The 21,046-nt window shown below is 40.5% G+C and overlaps 1 protein-coding gene across 1 annotated transcript; it reads left to right on the top strand.

Annotated features, from left to right (window-relative positions):
- The first annotated feature begins 4,185 nt into the window (after window positions 1-4,185).
- On the top strand, window positions 4,186-5,587 carry LOC141025328 (transcription factor bHLH95-like). Its single transcript, XM_073500634.1, has 3 exons — window positions 4,186-4,425; window positions 4,530-5,000; window positions 5,310-5,587. Exons 1-3 carry the CDS (start codon window positions 4,186-4,188, stop codon window positions 5,403-5,405), a joined length of 807 nt encoding a protein of 268 aa, XP_073356735.1. The 3' UTR covers window positions 5,406-5,587.
- The last annotated feature ends 15,459 nt before the right edge of the window (window positions 5,588-21,046 follow it).

The following is a 21,046-nucleotide window of genomic DNA, read 5'->3' as shown; positions in this document are numbered from 1 at the left end:
GAACGGGAATAATTTAAGGAAATAGTAGTAGCGAGTTTTCTCATCATTAGTGAACAGGGTGGCTATATCATTTAATTTAGTAAGATGTGCCACAACAGTTTCAGATTCATAGCCATAAAAAGGATCAGATTCAACCAAAGTAATTATCTCAGGATCAACAGAGAAATCATAATCCTTATCAGTAACGCAGATAGGCGAAGTAGCAAAAGCAGGGTCATATTTCATTCTAGCATTCAAAGACTTTTCTTTCAGCTTAGCTAATAATTTCTTAAGATCATTTCTATCATTGCAAGCAAGAAAGTCTCTAGCAGTTTCTTCATCCATAACATAACCCTCAGGCACAACAGGCAATTCATATCTAGGGGGAGAATCTTCATCATCACTTTCATCAATATTATCAGTTTCAATAATTTCATTCTCTCTAGCCCTATCAAGTTGTTCATCAAGAAATTCACCTAATGGCACAGTAGTATCAAGCATAGAAGTAGTTTCATCATAAGTATCATGCATAGCAGAAGTGGCATCATCAATAACATGCGACATATCAGAATTAATAGCAGAAGCAGGTTTAGGTGTCGCAAGTTTACTCAAAATAGAAGATGAATCAAGTGCAGAGCTAAATGGCAGTTCCTTACCTCCCCTCGTAGTTGAGGGAAAAATCTTAGTTCTTTCGTCTTTCAAGTTCCTCATAGTGACCAGCAGATATAAATCCCAAGTGACTCAAAGAATAGAGCTATGCTCCCCGGCAACGGCGCCAGAAAATAGTCTTGATAACCCACAAGTATAGGGGATCGCAACAGTTTTCGAGGGTAGAGTATTCAACCCAAATTTATTGATTCGACACAAGGGGAGCCAAAGAATATTCTCAAGTATTAGCAGTTGAGTTGTCAATTCAACCACACCTGGATAACTTAATATCTGCAGCAAAGTATTTAGTAGCAAAGTAATATGATAATAGTCGTAGCAGTGGCAAAAGTAACTGTAGCAGTTTTGGTTTTGTAATGATTGTAACAATAGCAACGGAAAAGTAAATAAGCGAAGAACAATATATGAAAACCTCGTAGGCATTGGATCGGTGATGGACAATTATGACGGATGCGATTCCTGATGCAATAGTTATAACATAGGGTGACACAGAACTAGCTCCAATTCATCAATGTAATGTAGGCATGTATTCTGAATATAGTCATACGTGCTTATGGAAAAGAACTTGCATGACATCTTTTGTCCTACCCTCCCGTGGCAGCGGGGTCCTATTGGAAACTAAGGGATATTAAGGCCTCCTTTTAATAGAGTACCGGACCAAAGCATTAACACTTAGTGAATACATGAACTCCTCAAACTATGGTCATCACCGATAAGTATCCCGATTATTGTCACTTCGGGATTAACGGATCATAACACATAATAGGTGACTATAGACTTGCAAGATAGGATCAAGAACTCACATATATTCATGGAAACATAATAGGTTCAGATCTGAAATCATGGCACTCGGGCCCCAGTGACAAGCATTAAGCATAGCAAAGTCATAGCAACATCAGTCTCAGAACACAGTGGATACTAGTCATCAAACCCTAACAAAACTAACTCGATTACATGGTAAATCTCATCCAACCCATCACCGTCCAGAAAGCCTATGATGTGAGCATCATGAAATTGGTGATGGAGGAAGGTTGATGATGATGATGGCGACGGATTCCCCTCTCCGGAGCCCCGAACGGACTCCATATCAGTCCTCCCGAGAGAGATTAGGGCTTAGCGGCGGCTCCGTATCGTAAAACGCGATGAATCCTTCTCTCTAATTTTTCTCTCCCTGAACGTGAATATATAGAGTTGGAGTTGAGGTCGGTGGAGTTCCAGGGGGCCCACGAGGCAGGGGGCGCGCCCAGGGGGGTAGGCGTGCCCCCACCCTCGTGGACAGGGTGTGGGCCCCCTGGCCTTGATTCTTTCGCCAGTATTTTTTATTAATTCCAAAAATATTCTCCGTGAAGTTTCAGGTCATTCCGAGAACTTTATTTCTGCACAAAAATAACACCATGGCAATTCTGTTAAAAACAGCGTCAGTCCGGGTTAGTTCCATTCAAATCATGCAAGTTAGATTCCAAAACAAGGGCAAACGTGTTTGGAAAAGTAGATACGTTGGAGACATATCAGACACCAACGACAACACATACTGAGAGGATATCTAGTGGTGCTCTAATGGAGTTCAGCGTGCTTCAAGTGGAGACCCAAGCAAGGGAGACAGATCTCTCGGTGGTGTACACCATCGACCCGGCTATGGTGGAGGACTACATCAACACTGTGGAGCACTTTCTTGATCGAGAAAAGTACAAAGTGGTCAGCATCGACCTCTAGTACACCGACGGTCATCCCAGGATAGATCAGAAGGTTGTCGTCGCCCAGTTGTGCGTGCGCCATCATGTCCTCATCTACCACTACTGCATGGCCACAAAGCCTTGTGACCATTTCACCAGGTTTGTCAACATCACCGACTACAAGTTCGCTACGGTGGAAACCACCGATGATGCAAAAGCACTCAAGGTTACAGGCTTGGCTTGCAAGAAACTTGTCGAAACCCGTGGCCACTACAAGGTCTGGGGTAGCACGAAGAAGAACTCCCTGGTTTGAGATTGCCTCGGCCATCATCGACCCCTACTACAAAAAGATGAAGGAGGATGCCAAGGAAAAAAATCACGTATCCTGGCACGGGGCCTGGACGCGGAAACTGGATGATCTCACCTCGAGTTCACTGCTACGAGATGCACAAGCAGGTCGTTGACATGAGGGAGTGCCTCCTTCCCTTAGTCGATGAGGGAGAGCCACCAGCAGAGCAGTGGAGGCAAGCGTCACAAGAAGAAGTAGATGATGATCGGATGATCATTTATCCTAGTTAATTATGCATGTACTAGTTTACTTTGGTGTGTGCAAATGTCACGTGTGTACTAGCCACCTATGTAATTGGATGTTTAATTTGGTTATGCAATCATGTCCTTATAAGTATATATGTTGTTGTTCTATATGCAATCACATCGCACATAGATCATACTAGGGAAACCGTCAGTGATGAATTCATCAATCACTGAAAATTCTATACCAGCAAGCATTTTCCAACAACACACCCGGCTTATTAACAACAATCGTCTGTGTTATTATCGGTCTTCACACACATTTCTAATTACAGACTTGTTTGCCGTGTATCACACACAACTTGTTAAGTTGAACCGTTTTTGTTCTCTTGGCTCAATGCAAACAGTTCATCGTAGTGAACTGTATGCCCTATACTGCACTCACCTTGATCTGGCTGAACATTTCTGTTGTGTTGCCTAATCACAAACAGTTCATCAGAGTGAACTATATGCCGTATATCGCAAACACCTTAATCTGGCTGACCATTCCTGATGTTATGCTCATCGCAAACAGTTCATTCAAGTGAACTATATGCCACGCATTGTACACGCCACTATAATCTGAATCGTGTTTGATGTCTCCCCATCGCAAACATTCCGTATCATTTGTGACGTTTTATTACATCATTGTTTGCGATTCGTGCATCACACATAGTTTCGTTGATGGGTCTCTGATTGTAGTGTTCGTTAGCAACATCCTAAGTAGTGATGGAACAAAATAGAAGGTGTACAACATCACAAAAATTGGACTCATCATCCACTAGTTGGAAATGACGATTCATACTAGTTGAATACTCAATATTATTACATTTTTTAGTAAAGTACTATTTTGTGGTAGTACTAAATGGTTCATAATTGTGTTGAAAAGAACAATTGGCTAACCAATCAGACTAAAGATCATCATGCAAAAAATAATGTTGGTTTTCCTTTCATTTTTACTCAAATAAATGACTAGGCTATAAATTGAATGGATATGCCAATTTTAGCATGAGCCAGCTAACTCCGAGACATTACACATTTTTGGTAATAATATCTGGAGACAGAGAGAGGGAGAAAAAATAGAATGAAATTATGGTAATTAATTAAGTACATCCAAACAAATACGAAATCGTCATGATATATTTCGAGAAGATGCAGAAGCTTTATGCATCCTTGCTTAAAGGGAGATAAAAAATTCTTCTCTCCAGATCGAAATTCCATTCACCTTACTTAGTTTTTAGTTTTTGCCATGGCGCAAGGCAACAACAACACTCCATAGGTGACCAACTACGACCCCATGAGTTTTGACAAGGAAAACAATGGGTGCGACAAAGACCAGAGAAGCAACCAGATGGTCATCCATGGCGCTATTAACAATGGGAAGGGCATCGCCAAGATAGAAGGAGAAGAGGATGGCAGATCAGGTGGCCATCGGGGTAAGAGGGAATTGCTCGCAGTCAAAGAGCGTAAGAGGCGGAGGGAGATGAGTGAAATGTTCACTGAGCTGCACGGCCTCCTCCCCATCCTCCATGAAAAGGTGATAATATAGGAAAATAGCTAGCTAAAATCATGTATAATGGTTTTCGGGATGTCGTAATAGGTTTGTTTGATTTTCACTTGCTTTATGTTTTCGTGTTTCAGGTTGACAAACCGACCATAGTGATGGAAGCAATACACTACATAAAAAGCTTGGAGGGGGTGCTGAGTGAGCTCGAGAAGCGCAAGATGGAGGAGCATGTCCAAGGCAAGATCCCGACCACAGCAAACAGTGGGGTCTCCTCTTCAACGGCAGCGGCCACGCCTATTGTCTTGAAAACACAACTGAATGGCCTCCCGAATGGCGGGATGTGCCCAACTCAAGAAGAGACATGGCCAACCAATGATGTGGGCGCAATGACAGCCGAGACAGCACCAGTGAGGCTCCAGACATGGTCGAGGCGGAACATCGTTCTAAGCCTATTTGGCAACCACGCGAATATCAACGTGTGTGTGGCACGGTGCCCGAGCATGTTGACCGGGGTGTTGGCTGTCCTTGAGAAGCACAACATCGATGTAATTACATCGATGATTGTGTCAGACAACGCCCGAACTATCTTCACCATACAAGCTCAGGTATGTAAACCCACATTCCCGATCTAGATCTATTATTTTGGTAGGAGTTACCGATTTGCGAGAATATGATGCATGAATCAGTTTAATTTTATAAGTGGATGAACTAATGTGCTTATAGGGTTGAGATCATTCAATCAAATATGAATTTAGTGCAAGTACTTCAATGCGAACATCTTCCTATTTTTATGCATTCACATTATTGTATTTTGTTCGGAAATGGCAGGATAAACTCTTGACAAAACAAACATAATTGACAAACTGTAGAAACTTCATGAATATCATCTGAAATAATGTGTTCTCTGCACACAGATAAATGGAGTGAGCAACCTATTAGGAGATAATGTGGCGGCTGAGAAGATATACAAGTTGGCAGTGTCAGAGATAATGATTTTGCTCCCCGAATAAATAAGATGGAACATTTACAAATCTTGATGGAAGTAGCAAGAGGGGTTGTTCATTCACATTGGAGGCTTTTATGTCGAATCGAGCTAAACTTTTGATTCATGATGATATCTCAGTTAGAATTGTGTGTGCACTATTGTTTATGCTACTTTAACATTTTAATACTGGATTGTTGGCTTCCGCTACTTCATTTTGAAGATTTACTGGTACTATTTTCTTTAAAATGGCATGAAATTTTATTGAAACATTACAAACACTGCAGCTAAAACATTTCGGATCATAGATTCAGGAAACTAGAAAGTAAATCCTATGAGGAAGAACTATAATACCCATTTCTTATAAACAACTTCCCCATTGAATCAGTCTTTATGACACAACAGTCCTACTAAGACTTTGGTATAGAAAGTGCAATGAGATCAGAGCAATGATATTGCCACTTGTACACCTGTATGAACTTTATTACCTTCATAGGTTTGAGAACCACTCTTGGTTCGCCTATCCAAAAGGATGTTAGATGCCGTGAGCGATCAACTTACTTGGGATGAGACGATCCCGTAGAGGTACAATCTTACAGGTCGTTCAAGGACAAGATCTTTGCGTGAAGTCCCTAGAGATTTGGTTTAACTATCGAAGATGGCCCCTAAAAATGTCTGAAGACATTAAAAACTTTGGTGGATCGTGAACACTTAGCTTGAAGACTATGGAACACGAAGACTTTATCTTTTGGTAGTTTCATTTTCCTCTTTATTGAGTTATAGGAACCACCGTACTATTAAGTGGGGGCGAGGTGATACGAAGTCAGAAACTGACATGATGCTCAACCGAAAATCATGTGTCTTCCAATGAAGAATTTGAGGGAAAAACTCTTCTAGAGTTGGTTGAGTCATGTGTTTGAAATCCGACAGTTGGTACACATGTCGGTTGGCCATTGACCCAGGTTCACTTCGGTCATATCATGTCGGGTTGCCCTGGCTATAAATAGTCGCCCCTCCACCATAAGTTGGTGGTTGCTCAGAGTTATTACATAACTTATGTCATTTTAGAGCAACCCACCTCCGAAGCTTTTGTGAGAGATATTCTGCAAGGAAAAACCTGAAACACCCAGAGCCCAAAGTGATCAAGCATCTCTGAAGACATTCTGTTCTGAGTGAATCAAAGACTTATTACACTTGAAGACTGTGATCTTCTAGATAGTTAGGCGTCATGTTTTGAGCATCCAAGAGTCATTGTGGATTATCGGTGAATGTGTTTGTGAAGGTTTTGGAGGTCTACCTTGAATACTTACCTGAGTGATTGGACGAGGTGTAAGTGATATTAGTCCAAGGAGAATAAGGTGAATTTGTCTTATGAGTTAAATCTCAGCCTCTCCAACGAACTAGAACTGGTCAAACGAATCATGTGTATTCATCGAGCAACTGGTTCTACCTCTTCACTAATTTACTTTCTGTTTTGTATTTGAAGCCTTTGCTTGATCATCTCTGTTTGAAGACTTTGCTTGAAGACATCATCATGATACGTTTATGTCTTCCAGTTTGTAGTTCTTAAGGTTGTTTGCCTGTATATTCACTTGTTCTATATTTACCCTTGTTTGCCTTCTATCTCGGTTCCTAATGTCATTATGTTCTCATTGACTGCATGCTTAGTCTAGCTTTACCTTAGTCTTGCATTGCCTCACACTTGTTTTCTTATGTATCTTCAAAGACATTATCCGTTTTCAAGAATTTCATAAGAATCTCCTATTCACCCCCTCTGGTCGATAACTAGCACTTTCAGTTGGTATCAGAGCTAGGTGCTCCCTTGTTTTGTGTGATTTGGTTTAACCACCTGGAGTTTAAGCTATGTTAAATATAGGTAACTTCAAAGTCTCCACTAAGTACCCTATCTTCGATGTTACTGACTATCTTTATTAGAAGAATAAGATGTGCATGCATCTTGAAGACATTGACAATGAACTCTGGTACGTCATCAAGATGGGCATCCCAGAGCAAGGTGAAAATTCTACTGCTGCTGATGTAAGATTCACACAATTTTACTCTCAGGGAAAAACATCATTTGTGGTCATCTAACTAAGGGGCAGTATAGTCGCATGAGTGCATTGGAATCTATGAAGCTTATATGGGAAAGGCTCTCCAAGGTCAATGAGGGATTTTTAACTCAACAAGACTCACGTTGATATTCTTTGCAACCGCTTCAAGAGGCTTGACAATGAAAGTGTCCAGCTCATGTTTGATCGTCTCACAGATATCTCCAATGAGCTTCAAGCTCTTGGCGCCATTGACATCACTAGCCATGAAGTGGTGAAGAAATTTTTGAGGTCCCTTGCAGTTCCTTTGATACTCTAATCCCAATGATTCAAGAGCATCCTGATTACAAGAAGAATAAAAAGAAAAAGAAACTCAAAGGCTTCTTCAAAGTCTTCATCTCACAAGAAGAGTTCTTATAGTAGAGGTCACACTTGTATTGGCAAGAAATGGGTTCCAAGGAGGAATTTGATACCGAGGAGTTTGAGTAAGAATTTGAGGAGGAGTGTACTCTGGTGTGGCGATCCTGGCTCCAGCTACCACTTTTGTCGCCAAGTCCATCTTCAACCATGAAGAAAATGGCTACATCACCAATAATGTGGCCTGCGACGACGATAACTCTGCTTCCACTATTGCTTCATGGCAGGTATCCTCACATTCCTCATACTCCGATACAAGCGAGGGTGAATTTGATGATAATGTGAAACCTAGCTACTCCAAACATGCTACTCAACAACTACATACTATGGAGAGATTCAGTACTTGCTAGATAAAAGCGATGATTTGTTGGAAGAGGAAATTGATCGAAGTAAATTCTTGACTGACGATGTAGCGACAAGACCTCAAGCAGTCTAGTCTCTGTGCATCAGTGTCATCCCTGGATCGGTAATGCTGACACGCACAGTACTTGAAGGATTTATAACAGAGTAGCAATCACACACTTATTACATCGAATATCTCAAAAGAGAACTTATAACAATAAATATGGCTTAAGGCCATCTAAATACGATAACAGCGGAAGGCTTGGAATGTAAAGTGAGTCCATCAACTCCAACGGCATCACTGAGTATAAGACCATGACCTATGGCACCTTACTCGTCGTCTGAAAAGTCCGCAACATGAACGTTGCAGCCCGAAAACGGGTCAGCACATGGAATATGCTGGCAAAGTAACACATAGAGAGTAATGAACAGAATAATGCTATCACTACATGCACATATGGCTGGTGGAAAGCTCTATGGTTACAGTTTGCGAAAAGCCAATTTTTTCCTACAACAAAGGAATAAATTTTATTTAACTATCATGGTGGTTGTTAAACATTGAGAAGGTGCCTCCAACTCAATCCCAATTAAGAACGTGATTAACCCAATCAAATTAAATTAAGTAACATGATGATGAGATTCACATGATAATCCAAGAACTAGATACTCAAGATGTCCATAACCGGGACACGGCTAACCATGAGTAGTTTGTACACTCTGCAGAGGTTTGCGCACTTTTCCCCACAAGACTCGATCTCCTCCGTTTGATTTCTCGCACTACATGGTGTTTGAGAAACGGATGACCGAGACACAGTCTTTCAGAAACAATAACTCTTTACTCCGGGTGGACAGTTACACCTACTTTCCCCTACATCTGCTAGCCCACCTCTTCAAGAGGTCATGTAACCTACTCAACTATGCTAGAGCCCATAATAGCTTGTGGCTGCACACGAAAGTTTCTAGCATGAATAATCTCATGATCCCTTTGAGCCTGGGTGGTGGTCCATAGGATAATCTCACGGGTACTCTGGGATATCCAAAAATACAGGCAACACTGGGTTCCCCAGGTGCCTCAATCCACCCAGATGTGAATTAAAGTAACCACCTTAAGTTGAACCATTAATTAAAAATCTCACAACTGTCATGGATACACTCAAACCCAATCCACGTCTACGAGCATAGCATAGCAATATAAGCATAACGTAGAAGTAACTCCCAGGGTTTGATAATAAACAGGTGAATAGGTATTACCTCATCTACTTCCCAAACCATAATTTAATTCAGAACCTAACCATGCAATTGTTTGAGGATTGATCTAATGCAATAAAACTGGGTAGTAAGAAGTATGATCAAAGTGTTACTTGCCTTGCTGATGATCCGTGAAACCTAGAGACTCGTAGTAGCACGCTTCGCACTCCGGGTACTCTATCGCAAACAAACAATACATACATAAGCAATCAAGCAAGGGTGCACGGGTAAAATTCAAAATAAGAGATCTAATGAGAAAGTTCAACTTAAGAACTCTGGTTTGCAAAAAGAATCAAATCGAACGAAGCAACGAAACTCAAACGGCGAAAGAAACAAACTCCATTTACTAATCTAGACCTAAGTCAAATTTTACAGTAGCAAAAAATTGTTTATGTTGGTTAAACAGAAAAAGGGTTTCGAGACGAAACTCTAGGCGTTTGAAACGCCTGATTCCGATAAACGAGCGAAAATTTATAATAAAAGAAAAACAGATCAGAAATTGCGATCGAAAATAATCGCAAAAAATTCCGAGAAAAAGCAAAACTGACGAACAGGCTAACGAACGAACATTCGCTGTCTGCGGCTAAACGACGAAAACCATTCGTTAAAACGAACGTACGAACGGGCGTTCGCTAATTAAACTAAACCCGAAAAAAATAAAACCGATCTAATAAAAAAACAACCGCGGTTTTTAAAAAAACCGGGCGGTCTTTCCGAAGAAAACCGTCGGCGGTGGGGCGGCTACCTCCGGCGAGGTCCGGCGTCGGGCTCCGGTGGGCGGGGCGGCGGCTGCGGCGGTCGACGAGGCGGGACGAGGCGGCGGCGAGGCACGGCGTCGGCGGCGGCAGCGGGATCCGGCGGCGGCGGCGCTAGGGTTTGGCGGGGCTCGGGCGCCTTGGGCTTTAAAGGCCCAGCGGGGTCGGTGTCCCGGGCGGACACGGCCCGGTAATGTCGGTTCGTTTTTTTAATAGTTTCGCGCAGAAAAACAAATAAAAGAAATACTAAATGGACTCCAAAAATCCCGAAATAAATTTTTCCCGTCCTCTAAAATCAAGTCGGACAAGATGAACATTTACTTGGGGCATAAATGCAATTTTCAAAAACGCATATTTTCCTAATTCAAATAAAATAGCGATAAAATCCGAAATAAAATCTTATTTGATTTTATTATTAAATCCTCAATATTTCTTTATTTTGGGAAAGTCATTTTATTCCCTCTCTCTTATTTTTATTATTGAAATAATTGAAGATAAAATAAATAAAATCAAATGATCCTATTTTCAAATTTTGAGAAAACCCAAATATGAAAATAACGAAATCCCCAACTCTCTCCGTGGGTCCTTGAGTTGCGTAGAATTTGTAGGATCAAAATCAAAATGCAATAAAATATGGTATGCAATGATGATCTAATGTATAACATTCCAAATTAAAAATTTGGGATGTTACAGACGACCTCAAAAGTCTCCAGTCAAAGTATGGCAAACTCCAAAGTTGTCATGATGCACTCCCAGCCGATCACGAGAAGTTTACGTATGATTATCTTGAAAGGAAACAAGATCTTGAGAAACTTAGAGCGCCTTGATGTCTACTACGCAACTTTATTCTTGTAGACACGTGTTGGGCCTCCAAGCATAGAGTTTTGTAGGATAGTAGCAATTTTCCCTCAAGTGGATGACCTAAGGTTTATCAATCCATGGGAGGCATAGGATGAAGATGGTCTCTCTCAAACAACCCTGCAACCAAATAATAAAAAGTCTCTTCTGTCCCCAACACACCAAATACAATGGTAATTTGTATAGGTGCACTAGTTCGGCGAAGAAATGGTGATACAAGTGTAATATGGATAGTAGATATTGATTTTTGTAATAAGAACAATAAAAAACAGCAAGGTAGCAGTTGATAAAATGGAGCACAAACGGTATTGCAATGCTTGGAAATGAGGCCTAGGTCCGTACTTTCGCTAGTGCAATCTCTCGACAATGCTAATCTAATTGGATCATATAACCATCCCTCAAAGTGTGATTAAGAATCACCCAAAGTTCTTATCTAGCGGAGAACATAAGAAGAAATTGTTTGTAGCTATTCTTTCCGATCAATCTATCCAAGAATTCGTACTAAAATAACACCAAAGTAAATTCAGATTCATAATACTCAATCCAACACAAAGAACCTCAAAGAGTGCCCCAAGATTTCTACCGGAGAAAAAAAGATGAGAACATACATCAACCCCTATGCATAGATTACCCCAATGTCACCTCGGGAATCTACGAGTTGAGTGCCAAAACATATACCAAGTGAATCAATATAATACCCCATTGTCACCATGGGTATTCATATGCAAGACATATATCAAGTGCTTTCAAATGCATAAAAGTATTCAATCCGATAAAAATGAAATCTTAAAGGGAAAACTCAATGCATCTCAACAAGATAGAGAGGGAGAAACACCATATGATCCAACTATATTAACAAAGCCCGCGATACATCAAGATCGTGCCATCTCAAGAACACAAGAGAGAGAGAGAGACAGATTAAACACATAGCTACTGGTACAAACCCGCAGCCCCGAGGGTGGACTACTCCCTCCTCATCATGGTGGCCATAGGGATGATGAACATGGCCTTCGGTGATGATTTCCCCCTCTGGCAGGGTGCTGGAATAGGCTCCCGATTGGTTTTTCATAGCTACACAGGCTTGTGGCGGCGGAACTTCCGATCTAGTGTTATCTTCAGGGGTTTTGGAACATTTGAGAATTTATAGGGCGAAGAGGCGATGCGGGAGGCCATCGAGGTGGGCACAACCAACCAGGGCGCGCCTGGGCCCCCAGGCGCGCCCAGGTGGGTTGTGCCCACCTTGGGGCACCCCTCTAGTACTTCTTTGGCCCACTGGATGTCTTCTGGTCCAAAAAAATCCCCAAAAAGTTTTGCTGCGTTTGTACTCCGTTTGGTATTGGTTTTCTGTGAAGTAAAAAACAAGCAAACACAGCAACTGGCACTGGGCACTATGTCAATAGGTTAGTCCAAAAAAATGATATAAAGTTGCTATAAAATGATTGTAAAACGTCCACGAATGATAATATAACAACATGGAACAACCGAAAATTATAGACACGTTGGAGACGTATCAGCATCCCCAAGCTTAAGTCCTGCTCGTCATCGAGTAGGTAAATGATAAAAACAAAAATTTTGATGTGGAATGCGGCCTAACATGTTCATCACATTTTCTTTTCTTTTGTTGCATGGACATTTGGACTTTTATATGGTTCAAAGCAATAGTCTAGTTTTGACATGAAGATTTCAATACTCAAGCATATCAACAAGCAACCATGTCTTTCGAAATATCAATACTAAAGAAAGTTATCCCTAGCCCATCATGCTCAATCATTGATCCATTCATGAAACACACTCACATACTAGCTACATCCAATGCTCATGTACGATCATAGTGCCCCTTAGTTTGTGCTTTATAAGAGAAGATGGAGACTCAAATAAAAATAAAAATTGCATAAAGTAAATAGATAGGCCCTTCGCAGAGGGAAGTAGGGATTTGTAGAGGTTCCAGAGCTCAAAAGCAAAAAATAGATATAAAAACATTTTGGGTGGCATGCTTTTCCTGTCAACAAAAATGATCGAGTAGTTCCCAATACTTTCCATGCTAGATATATCATAGGCGGTTCCCAAACAGAAAATAAAGTTTATTCCTTTTTCCACCATTCTTTCACAATCCATGGCTAGTCGTATCCACGAGTGCCTTCCATACCAACACTTTCCAAGGAATTTATTCTTTGACAACATAAAGTAAATTAAATTTTCATTTCGGGACTGGGCATCCCTAATACCTTTGTCATACTCTCGTGCAATGACAAGTTAATAAACACTCATCTTGAGAATAACACATCTAGCATGGAAAAATATCAGCCACCCCTACTGTTTCATGAGCGGTATGAGCACACAAAAAGGAATTATTTTGAAAATTAGAGATGGCACATACAAATTTTCTTAGAGTAGCATGGAAATACCGCATATAGGTAGGTATGGTGGACTCATGTGGCAAAATTGGGTTTAAAGATTTTGGATGCACAAGTAGTATTCCTACTTAGTACAAATGGAGGCTAGCAAATAGATTGAGAAGCAACCAAACAAGAATGAAAATTCACATGAACGAGCATTGATCATAACTAACACCGAATAATGCACCACAAGTAGGATGTAATTTCATTGCATAACTATTGACTTTCGTGCTTGCATAGGGAATCACAAACCTTAACACCAATATTTTTACTAAAGCATAACTACTCACCAACATGACTCACATATCAGTATCATCATATCTCAAAACTATTACAAAGAATCAAGTTTATTTTCTCCAATGATCTTTGTGAAAGTTTTTATTATATCCTTCTTGAATATTTATCACTTTGGGACTAGTTTCATATGTTGCAATTGCTTTTGACAAGATCAAACGAATTTAAGTGAAGAACATGAGTGAAATTTCATAAAAAATATTAGTTTCATAAAAAATTTCATCTCTCGAAATAATATAAGTGAAGCATGAGAGAACTTCTTCAAAAATATTAAAGCACACCGTGCTCAAAAAGATATAAGTGAAGCACTAGAGTAAATGCTAAACTACCCCAAAAAGATATAAGTGAAGATCAAGCGAGTAGTTAAGTAAATGGGTAGCTATTTGAGGACTCCCTCTTATTTAAAAACTTTCAGATCTAAGTATCTTATTAAAACAGCAAGCAAAACAAAATAAAATTACATTCCAAGAATAGCACACATCATGTGAAGAAGCAAAAACTTGGGATCAACCGAGGCTAACCGATAATTTTTTATGAAGAAAGGTGGGATGCCTAACGGGGCATCCCCAAGCTTAGATGCTTGAGACTTCTTGAAATAGTAGCTTCGAATGCCTTGGGAATCTCCAAGCTTGAGCTTTCGTGTCTCCTTAATTCCTTTTATATCACGGTTTCCCTAAATCTTGAAAACTTCATCCACATAAAACTCAAGAAGAACTCGCGAGATAAGTTAGTATAAATCAATGCAAAAACCTTATCATTATCTACTGTATAAAATCACTAAAATTATTATCCAAAATTGCATACTAAATGCCTCTGCATATTTGATACTCCTATCCTCAAATAGAACCATTAAACAAGCAAACATATGCAAACAATGCAAACATAACAGCAATCTACCAAAACAGGACAATCTGTAATGATGAAGAAGTATCCATATTTATTTAATTCAAAAAATTCTGAACATTTACCACACTGTAGAAAATTTGCTTATTGTGCAAAAAAAATTCAACATTTTATCACATTCTGACTTTTCTCGGGAATTTTTGCAACAGCGACAAACTTTCTGTTTTGAAACAGTAACTCATATGCTTGCAAAATAAGCATGGTGTCGGGTACGGGGTCCCAAACTGTGCGTCTGAGGATCGAAGGTAACAAGAGACAAAGGGGACACGATGTTTACCCAGGTTCGGGCCCTCTTAATGGAGGTAAAACCCTACATCCTACATGATTATGTTTGATGAGTATAGGGGTTACAAGAGTTGATCTACCTCGAGATCGTAAGGGCTAAACCCTAGATGTATAGCCTATATGAATTATGATAGCCTCTATGGACTGAACCCCCCGGTTTATATATGTCAGCGTCATGGGAGCGGGGGTCCCCATACTTGCCTACCCGCGGCCCACGACGTGGCTCCACCGGCGGCCCCGTATGGCCCATCCTCACAAACAAACACTCAAGACCCTCGCGAGGGGCCAAGCCTCATGAGGCGGACGAGACAAGATCTCCTCGCCTAGTACCTGCACAAACAATCAAGAACCTTGTAACCAACGCGATAAAGGGGTTGTCAATCCCTTCACGGCCACTTGCAAAAGTGAGTTCTGATAAAGATAATAAGATAAATATTTTTGGTATTTTTGTTCTATAGATTGGAAAGTAAAGATTGCAAAATAAACGGCGGCAGAAATAGCAAGTTGATAGGAAAATAATATGATGTAAAATAGACCCGGGGGCCATAAGTTTCACTAGTGGCTTGATACGTCTCCAACATATCTATAATTTATGAAGTATTCATGCTATTATATTATCTGTTTTGGATGTTTATGGGCTTTATTAAACACTTTTATATTATTTTTGGGGACTAACCTATTAACCCAGAGCCCAGTGCCAGTTTATGTTTTTCCCTTGTTTTAGTGTTTCACAGAAAAGGAATATCAAACGGAGTCCAAACGGAATGAAACCTTCGGGAGCGTGGTTTTTGGAACGAACGTGATCCAGGAGACTTGGAGTTGAAGTCAAGGAACCTTCGAGGTGGCCACGAGGCACGGAGGCGCGCCTGTCCCCTTGGGCGCGTCCCCCACCCTCGTGGGCCCCTCGTGGCTCCCCTGATCTCTCTCTCGTGTTCTTGACATGGTGCGATCTTGATGTATCGCGAGCTTTGCTATTTTAGTTGGATCTTATGATGTTTCTCCCCCTCTACTCTCTTGTAATGGATTGAGTTTTCCCTTTGAAGTTATCTTATCAGATTGAGTCTTTAAGGATTTGACAACACTTGATGTACGTCTTGCCGTGCTTATCTGTGGTGACGATGGGATATTCACGTGATCTACTTGATGCATGTTTTGGTGATCAACTTGCGGGTTCAATGAACTTATGCATAGGGGTTGGCACACGTTTTCGTCTTGACTCTCCGGTAGAAACTTTGGGGCACTCTTTGAAGTACTTTTGTGTTGGTTGAATAGATGAATCTGAGATTGTGTGATGCTTATCGTATAATCATACCCACGTATACTTGAGGTGACATTGGAGTATCTAGGTGACATTCGGGTTTTGGTTGATTTGTGTCTTAAGGTGTTATTCTAAGTACGAACTCTATGATAGATCGAACGGAAAGAATAGCTTCATGTTATTTTACTACGGACTCTTGAATAGATCGATCAGAAAGGATAACTTTGAGGTGGTTTCGTACCCTACAATAATCACTTCGTTTGTTCTCCGCTATTAGTGACTTTGGAGTGACTTTTTGTTGCATGTTGAGGGATAGTTATATGATCCAATTATGTTATTATTGTTGAGAGAACTTGCACTAGTGAAAGTATGAACCCTAGGCCTTGTTTCCTAGCATTGCAATACCCTTTACGCTCACTTTTATCATTAGTTACCTTGCTGTTTTTATATTTTCAGATTACAAAAACCTATATCTACCATCCATATTGCACTTGTATCACCATCTCTTCGCCGAACTAGTGCACCTATACAATTTACCATTGTATTGGGTGTGTTGGGGACACAAGAGACACTTTGTTATTTGGTTGCAGGGTTGTTTGAGAGAGACCATCTTCATCCTACGCCTCCCACGGATTGATAAACCTTAGGTCATCCACTTGAGGGAAACTTGCTATTGTCCTACAAACCTCTGCACTTGGAGGCTCAACAACGTCTACAAGAAGAAGGTTGCATAGTAGACATCAAGCTCTTTTCTGGTGCCGTTGCCGGGGAGGTGAGTGCTTGAAGGTATATGTTTAGATCTTGCAATGGAATCTTTTAGTTTCTTGTTTTATCACTAGTTTAGTTTATAGAAGAAAACTACAAAAAAATGGAATTGAGTTTGTCTCATACACTTCATCTTTTTAATATCTTTCGTGAGAATGATGGAAAGGAAAATTGTGCTCAAGTGCTAGAAGAAGAAGTCTATAGAATGCTTGGCACAAAATCTTTGAATGATGAGCATGATTGCAATGTTATTAGTATAAAGTCTTTGAATATCCATAGTACTAATGATGATTGCACTAGTCATGATAAAAATATCTCTTATAAGCATGTCGATTTCTGTGGAGTTCATAGAGTTTGCAAATACATACCAAACAGGGAAGATAGATTTTGCAAGAGGCATAAGTATTTGGAAACTAAATGGTTGCAAGAAAGGCTAGATGTTTGTGCTGAAAATTTAAACTTTCTTAGCCGTACTTGTGAACTTTGCAATGAACGTGATCATTTCAGTACCCAATGCAAATTGTTTCATGATCGTATCGTGTCCAAAAATTGTGATGACTTGATTTCCCTTGCACATCATAATGAACTTAGTTTGCTCTTGGGTTATGAAGAAATGAAACGTATAACTAAGGTTATTCCAGAATTTGCCCTTGATAGAGTTCTTGATTTTGATCTAGAAGAAATTTATATGTATTGTGCGGTGAATTGTATTGAAAATCCTTATATTGCCAATTACATAAAGAAAAGAAAACAAATAGAAGATGAAGAGAATACTAATGAAAGGGAAGAGACTTCCCAATATCCTCCTATTATTTCTTATGATGAATCAGGCAACGAGGAGGAGCCTTCTATCCAACCAATCTCATCAATAAGGCACTCAAAAAAGAGGGTTAAACCCACACATGATGTGAAGAAGAAAAAGAAAAGACGGAGGAGCAAAGGTAGAAAGGTATCCCTCCCAAATGATGTTTCTCCTATTACTCATTGTGATGATGATAATTGCTATACTATTGGTGCTATCCATACTATTAATGATGAGAGTGATTATGCTTATGATATGAAAAGGCCCAAGCTTGGGGATGCTTGTAGCGACCAGACCTCAAATGGTCTGTGCTGCTGTGCACCAGTGTCATCCCTGGATCAGTAATGCTGACACGCACAGTACAAATGGAGGATTTATAACAGAGTAGCAATCACACACTTATTACATCGAATATCTCCGAAGAGATTAAGTATGATAAATATGGCTTAAGGCCATCTAAAACGATAACAGCGGAAGACTTGGAAGATAAGTGAGTCCATCAACTCCAGCGGCATCACTGAGTATAAGACCACGACCTAAGGCACCTTACTCGTCGTCTGAAAAGTCTGCAACATGAAACGTTGCAGCCCGAAAACGGGTCAGCACATAGAATATGCTGGCAAAGTAACACATAGAGGATAATGAACAATAATAAGGCTATACTACATGCATATAAGGCTGGTGGAAAGCTCTATGGTTACAGTTTTGCGAAAAGCCAATTTTACCCTACTTCAAAGGAATAAATTTTATTTAACTATCATGGTGGTTGTGAAACATTGAGATGGTTGACAGCATCTCAATCCCAATTAAGAATCATCATTAACCCAACAAAATTAATTAAAAGTAACATGGTGATGAGATTCACATGATAATCCAAGTACTAGATACTCAAGTTGTCCATAACCGGGGACACGGCTAACCATGATTAGTTTGTACACTCTGCAGAGGTTTGTGCACTTTTCCCCACAAGACTCGATCTCCTCCGTTGGATTACTCGCACTACATGGTGTTTGAGTAACGTATGACCGAGACACAGTCTTTCAGAAGTGTTTACACCTTACGTATGGGTAGACAGTTACACCTACTTTCCCCTACATCTGCTAGTCTACCACTGTAAGAGTTCACACAACTTAGTCAACTATGCTAGAGCCCATAATAGCTTGCGGCTGCACACGGAAGTTTCTAGCATGAATAATCTCATGATCCCTTTGAACCTGGGTGGCGGTCCAAAAGAAAACAGGCAATCCTGGAATACCCAGGTACCTCAATCCACCCAGATGTGAGTTTTAGTTGCCACCTTAAGTAAACCATTAATTAACAATCTCACATCTGTCATGGAAATCTCTCAAACCCAATCCACGTCTACGAGCATAGCATGTTAATATAATAGCAAACGTAGAAGTAACTCCCAAAGGTTTGATAATAAAACAGGTAATAGGTACTACCTCAACTACTTCCCAATACCCACAATTTAATTAGATCCTAATCATGCAATGTTTGAGGAATAGATCTAATGCAATAAAACTGGGTATGGAAAGTATGATCAAAGTGTTACTTGCCTTGCTGATGATCCGCAAAACCTAGCGATTCGAAGTAACAAGCGGCACACTCCGGGTACTCTATCGCAAACAAACAAGCAAACAATAAGTACTCATCTAATGCACAGGTAAAACTCGAATGAAAGATCCAACCAGAAAGTTCAACTTAAGAACTCCCGTTTGCAAAAAGAATCAACTCGAAAGAAGCAACGAAAGTCAAACGGCGAAAGAAACAAGCTTCGTTTACTAATCTGGATCTAGGTCAAATTTTACTGTAGCAAAAACTTGTTTGAGTAGATTAACCGGAAAGAGAATTTCGAGACGAAACTCTAGGCGCTTGAATCGCCTGATTCCGATAAACGAGCGAAAAGTTAAACAGAAACGAAGATTCGATCAGAAATCGAATCTGAGAAAATAGCGGAAAAATCCGACGAAAAAGAAAAACGGACAAACGGTTAAAGAACGGACGTTCGTTAACAGAGAAATACCGACGAACGCGTTCTTTAAAACGAACGTGTTGGTGAACGCTCACAAAATAACAAAACCGAAAAAAACGATCTAGGGTTTTTTTTTAAAACGAATGGTTTTTTTTAAAGAAAACCGGCAACTGAACGGGCGGCGAGGTACCTCGTCGGGGCGTGCTCCGGCGGGGCTCCGGCGGCTCGGGCGAGGGCGCGGGGTGCGAGGGGGCGGCGAGGGGGCGGCAAATGGCGGCGGCGGCGGCTCCCGTGCGCGACTCCGGCGGCGGCGGCGGGGCAAGGCGGGCGGCGGCGGGATGAGGTGAGAGGAGGGTTGCGGGGGTATAAATAGGAGGGGGGGCTCCGGTGGCTTGGGGGAGGGGGCAAGCCGGCGGGTGTGTGCGGGGCTCGGACTCCGGCGGCGGCGGCTCCCGTGCGCGAGGAGGACGATGCGGGCGGGCCGGCCTGCGGCTCGGCTGCGCTCGGCCCAGTCGGGCGCAGTGCATTTTTTTTAAAACATTCCGCGGAAAATAATTCGTAGAACAATAAATAAAAGTCCAAAAAATATAAAACAAATTTTCCCCGTCTAGTTAGAAAATCTAGAATAGGGTGAACATTTTTTTAACACAAAATAAATTTTTGAAAACATGCATTACTTTTAATGCAATTAAAATTGCAAATAAAATCCGAATAAATTCCAATAAATGATTTTAACACTTTTTCTCCAGTATTTCAATTGTTTTGGAGAAGTCATATTTTCTCCTCTCGTTTATTTGTAAAATGAAATATTTTTCCGGAGAGAAAATAATTAAAACCAAAATCCTCTTTTTATTATTTGATGGAAATCAAATAAGAAAATTCGAGAAAATCCCCAACTCTCTCCGAGGGTCCTTGAGTTGCTTGGGATTTATCGAGGATTTGTCAAAATGCAATAAAATATGATATGCAATGATGATCTATGTATAACATACCAAATTGAAAATTTGGGATGTTACAATGCTATGTTTGATGAGAATGACATGTTTGAGAATATATTTGCTGCATTTAGTTTTTATCCCAATCTTGGGGATGCTATGCTTAATGATGATGATATTTTTAGCCTCCCAAGTTTTGATATGCAAATTTATAATGATGATAGCATGCCTCCTACTTATGATGATTATATTGATGAAAGTGGGTTTGGAAGAGTGTAAACTTTAGGAAGTAATGATCCCACTATTTTGGAGGATGTTGAATATTATTATGATAATTATGAAAGTGGATTTGGAGAGGTCATGACTTTATTTAGTAATGATTCCACTA

The sequence above is a fragment of the Aegilops tauschii genome, chromosome 6 (assembly GCF_002575655.3).
Source record: "Aegilops tauschii subsp. strangulata cultivar AL8/78 chromosome 6, Aet v6.0, whole genome shotgun sequence".
NCBI lineage: Eukaryota > Viridiplantae > Streptophyta > Magnoliopsida > Poales > Poaceae > Aegilops > Aegilops tauschii.
Note: the sequence above shows the minus strand (reverse complement) of the source record. Positions and strands in the feature narration are given on the sequence as shown.

Coding starts and splice junctions, on each gene's coding strand:
- LOC141025328 (XM_073500634.1), top strand. CDS start 4,186: ATGAGTTTTGACAAGGAAAACAATGGGTGCGACAAAGACCAGAGAAGC. Junction 4,426..4,529: donor TCCCCATCCTCCATGAAAAG/GTGATAATATAG, acceptor TTCGTGTTTCAG/GTTGACAAACCGACCATAGT. Junction 5,001..5,309: donor TCTTCACCATACAAGCTCAG/GTATGTAAACCC, acceptor CTCTGCACACAG/ATAAATGGAGTGAGCAACCT.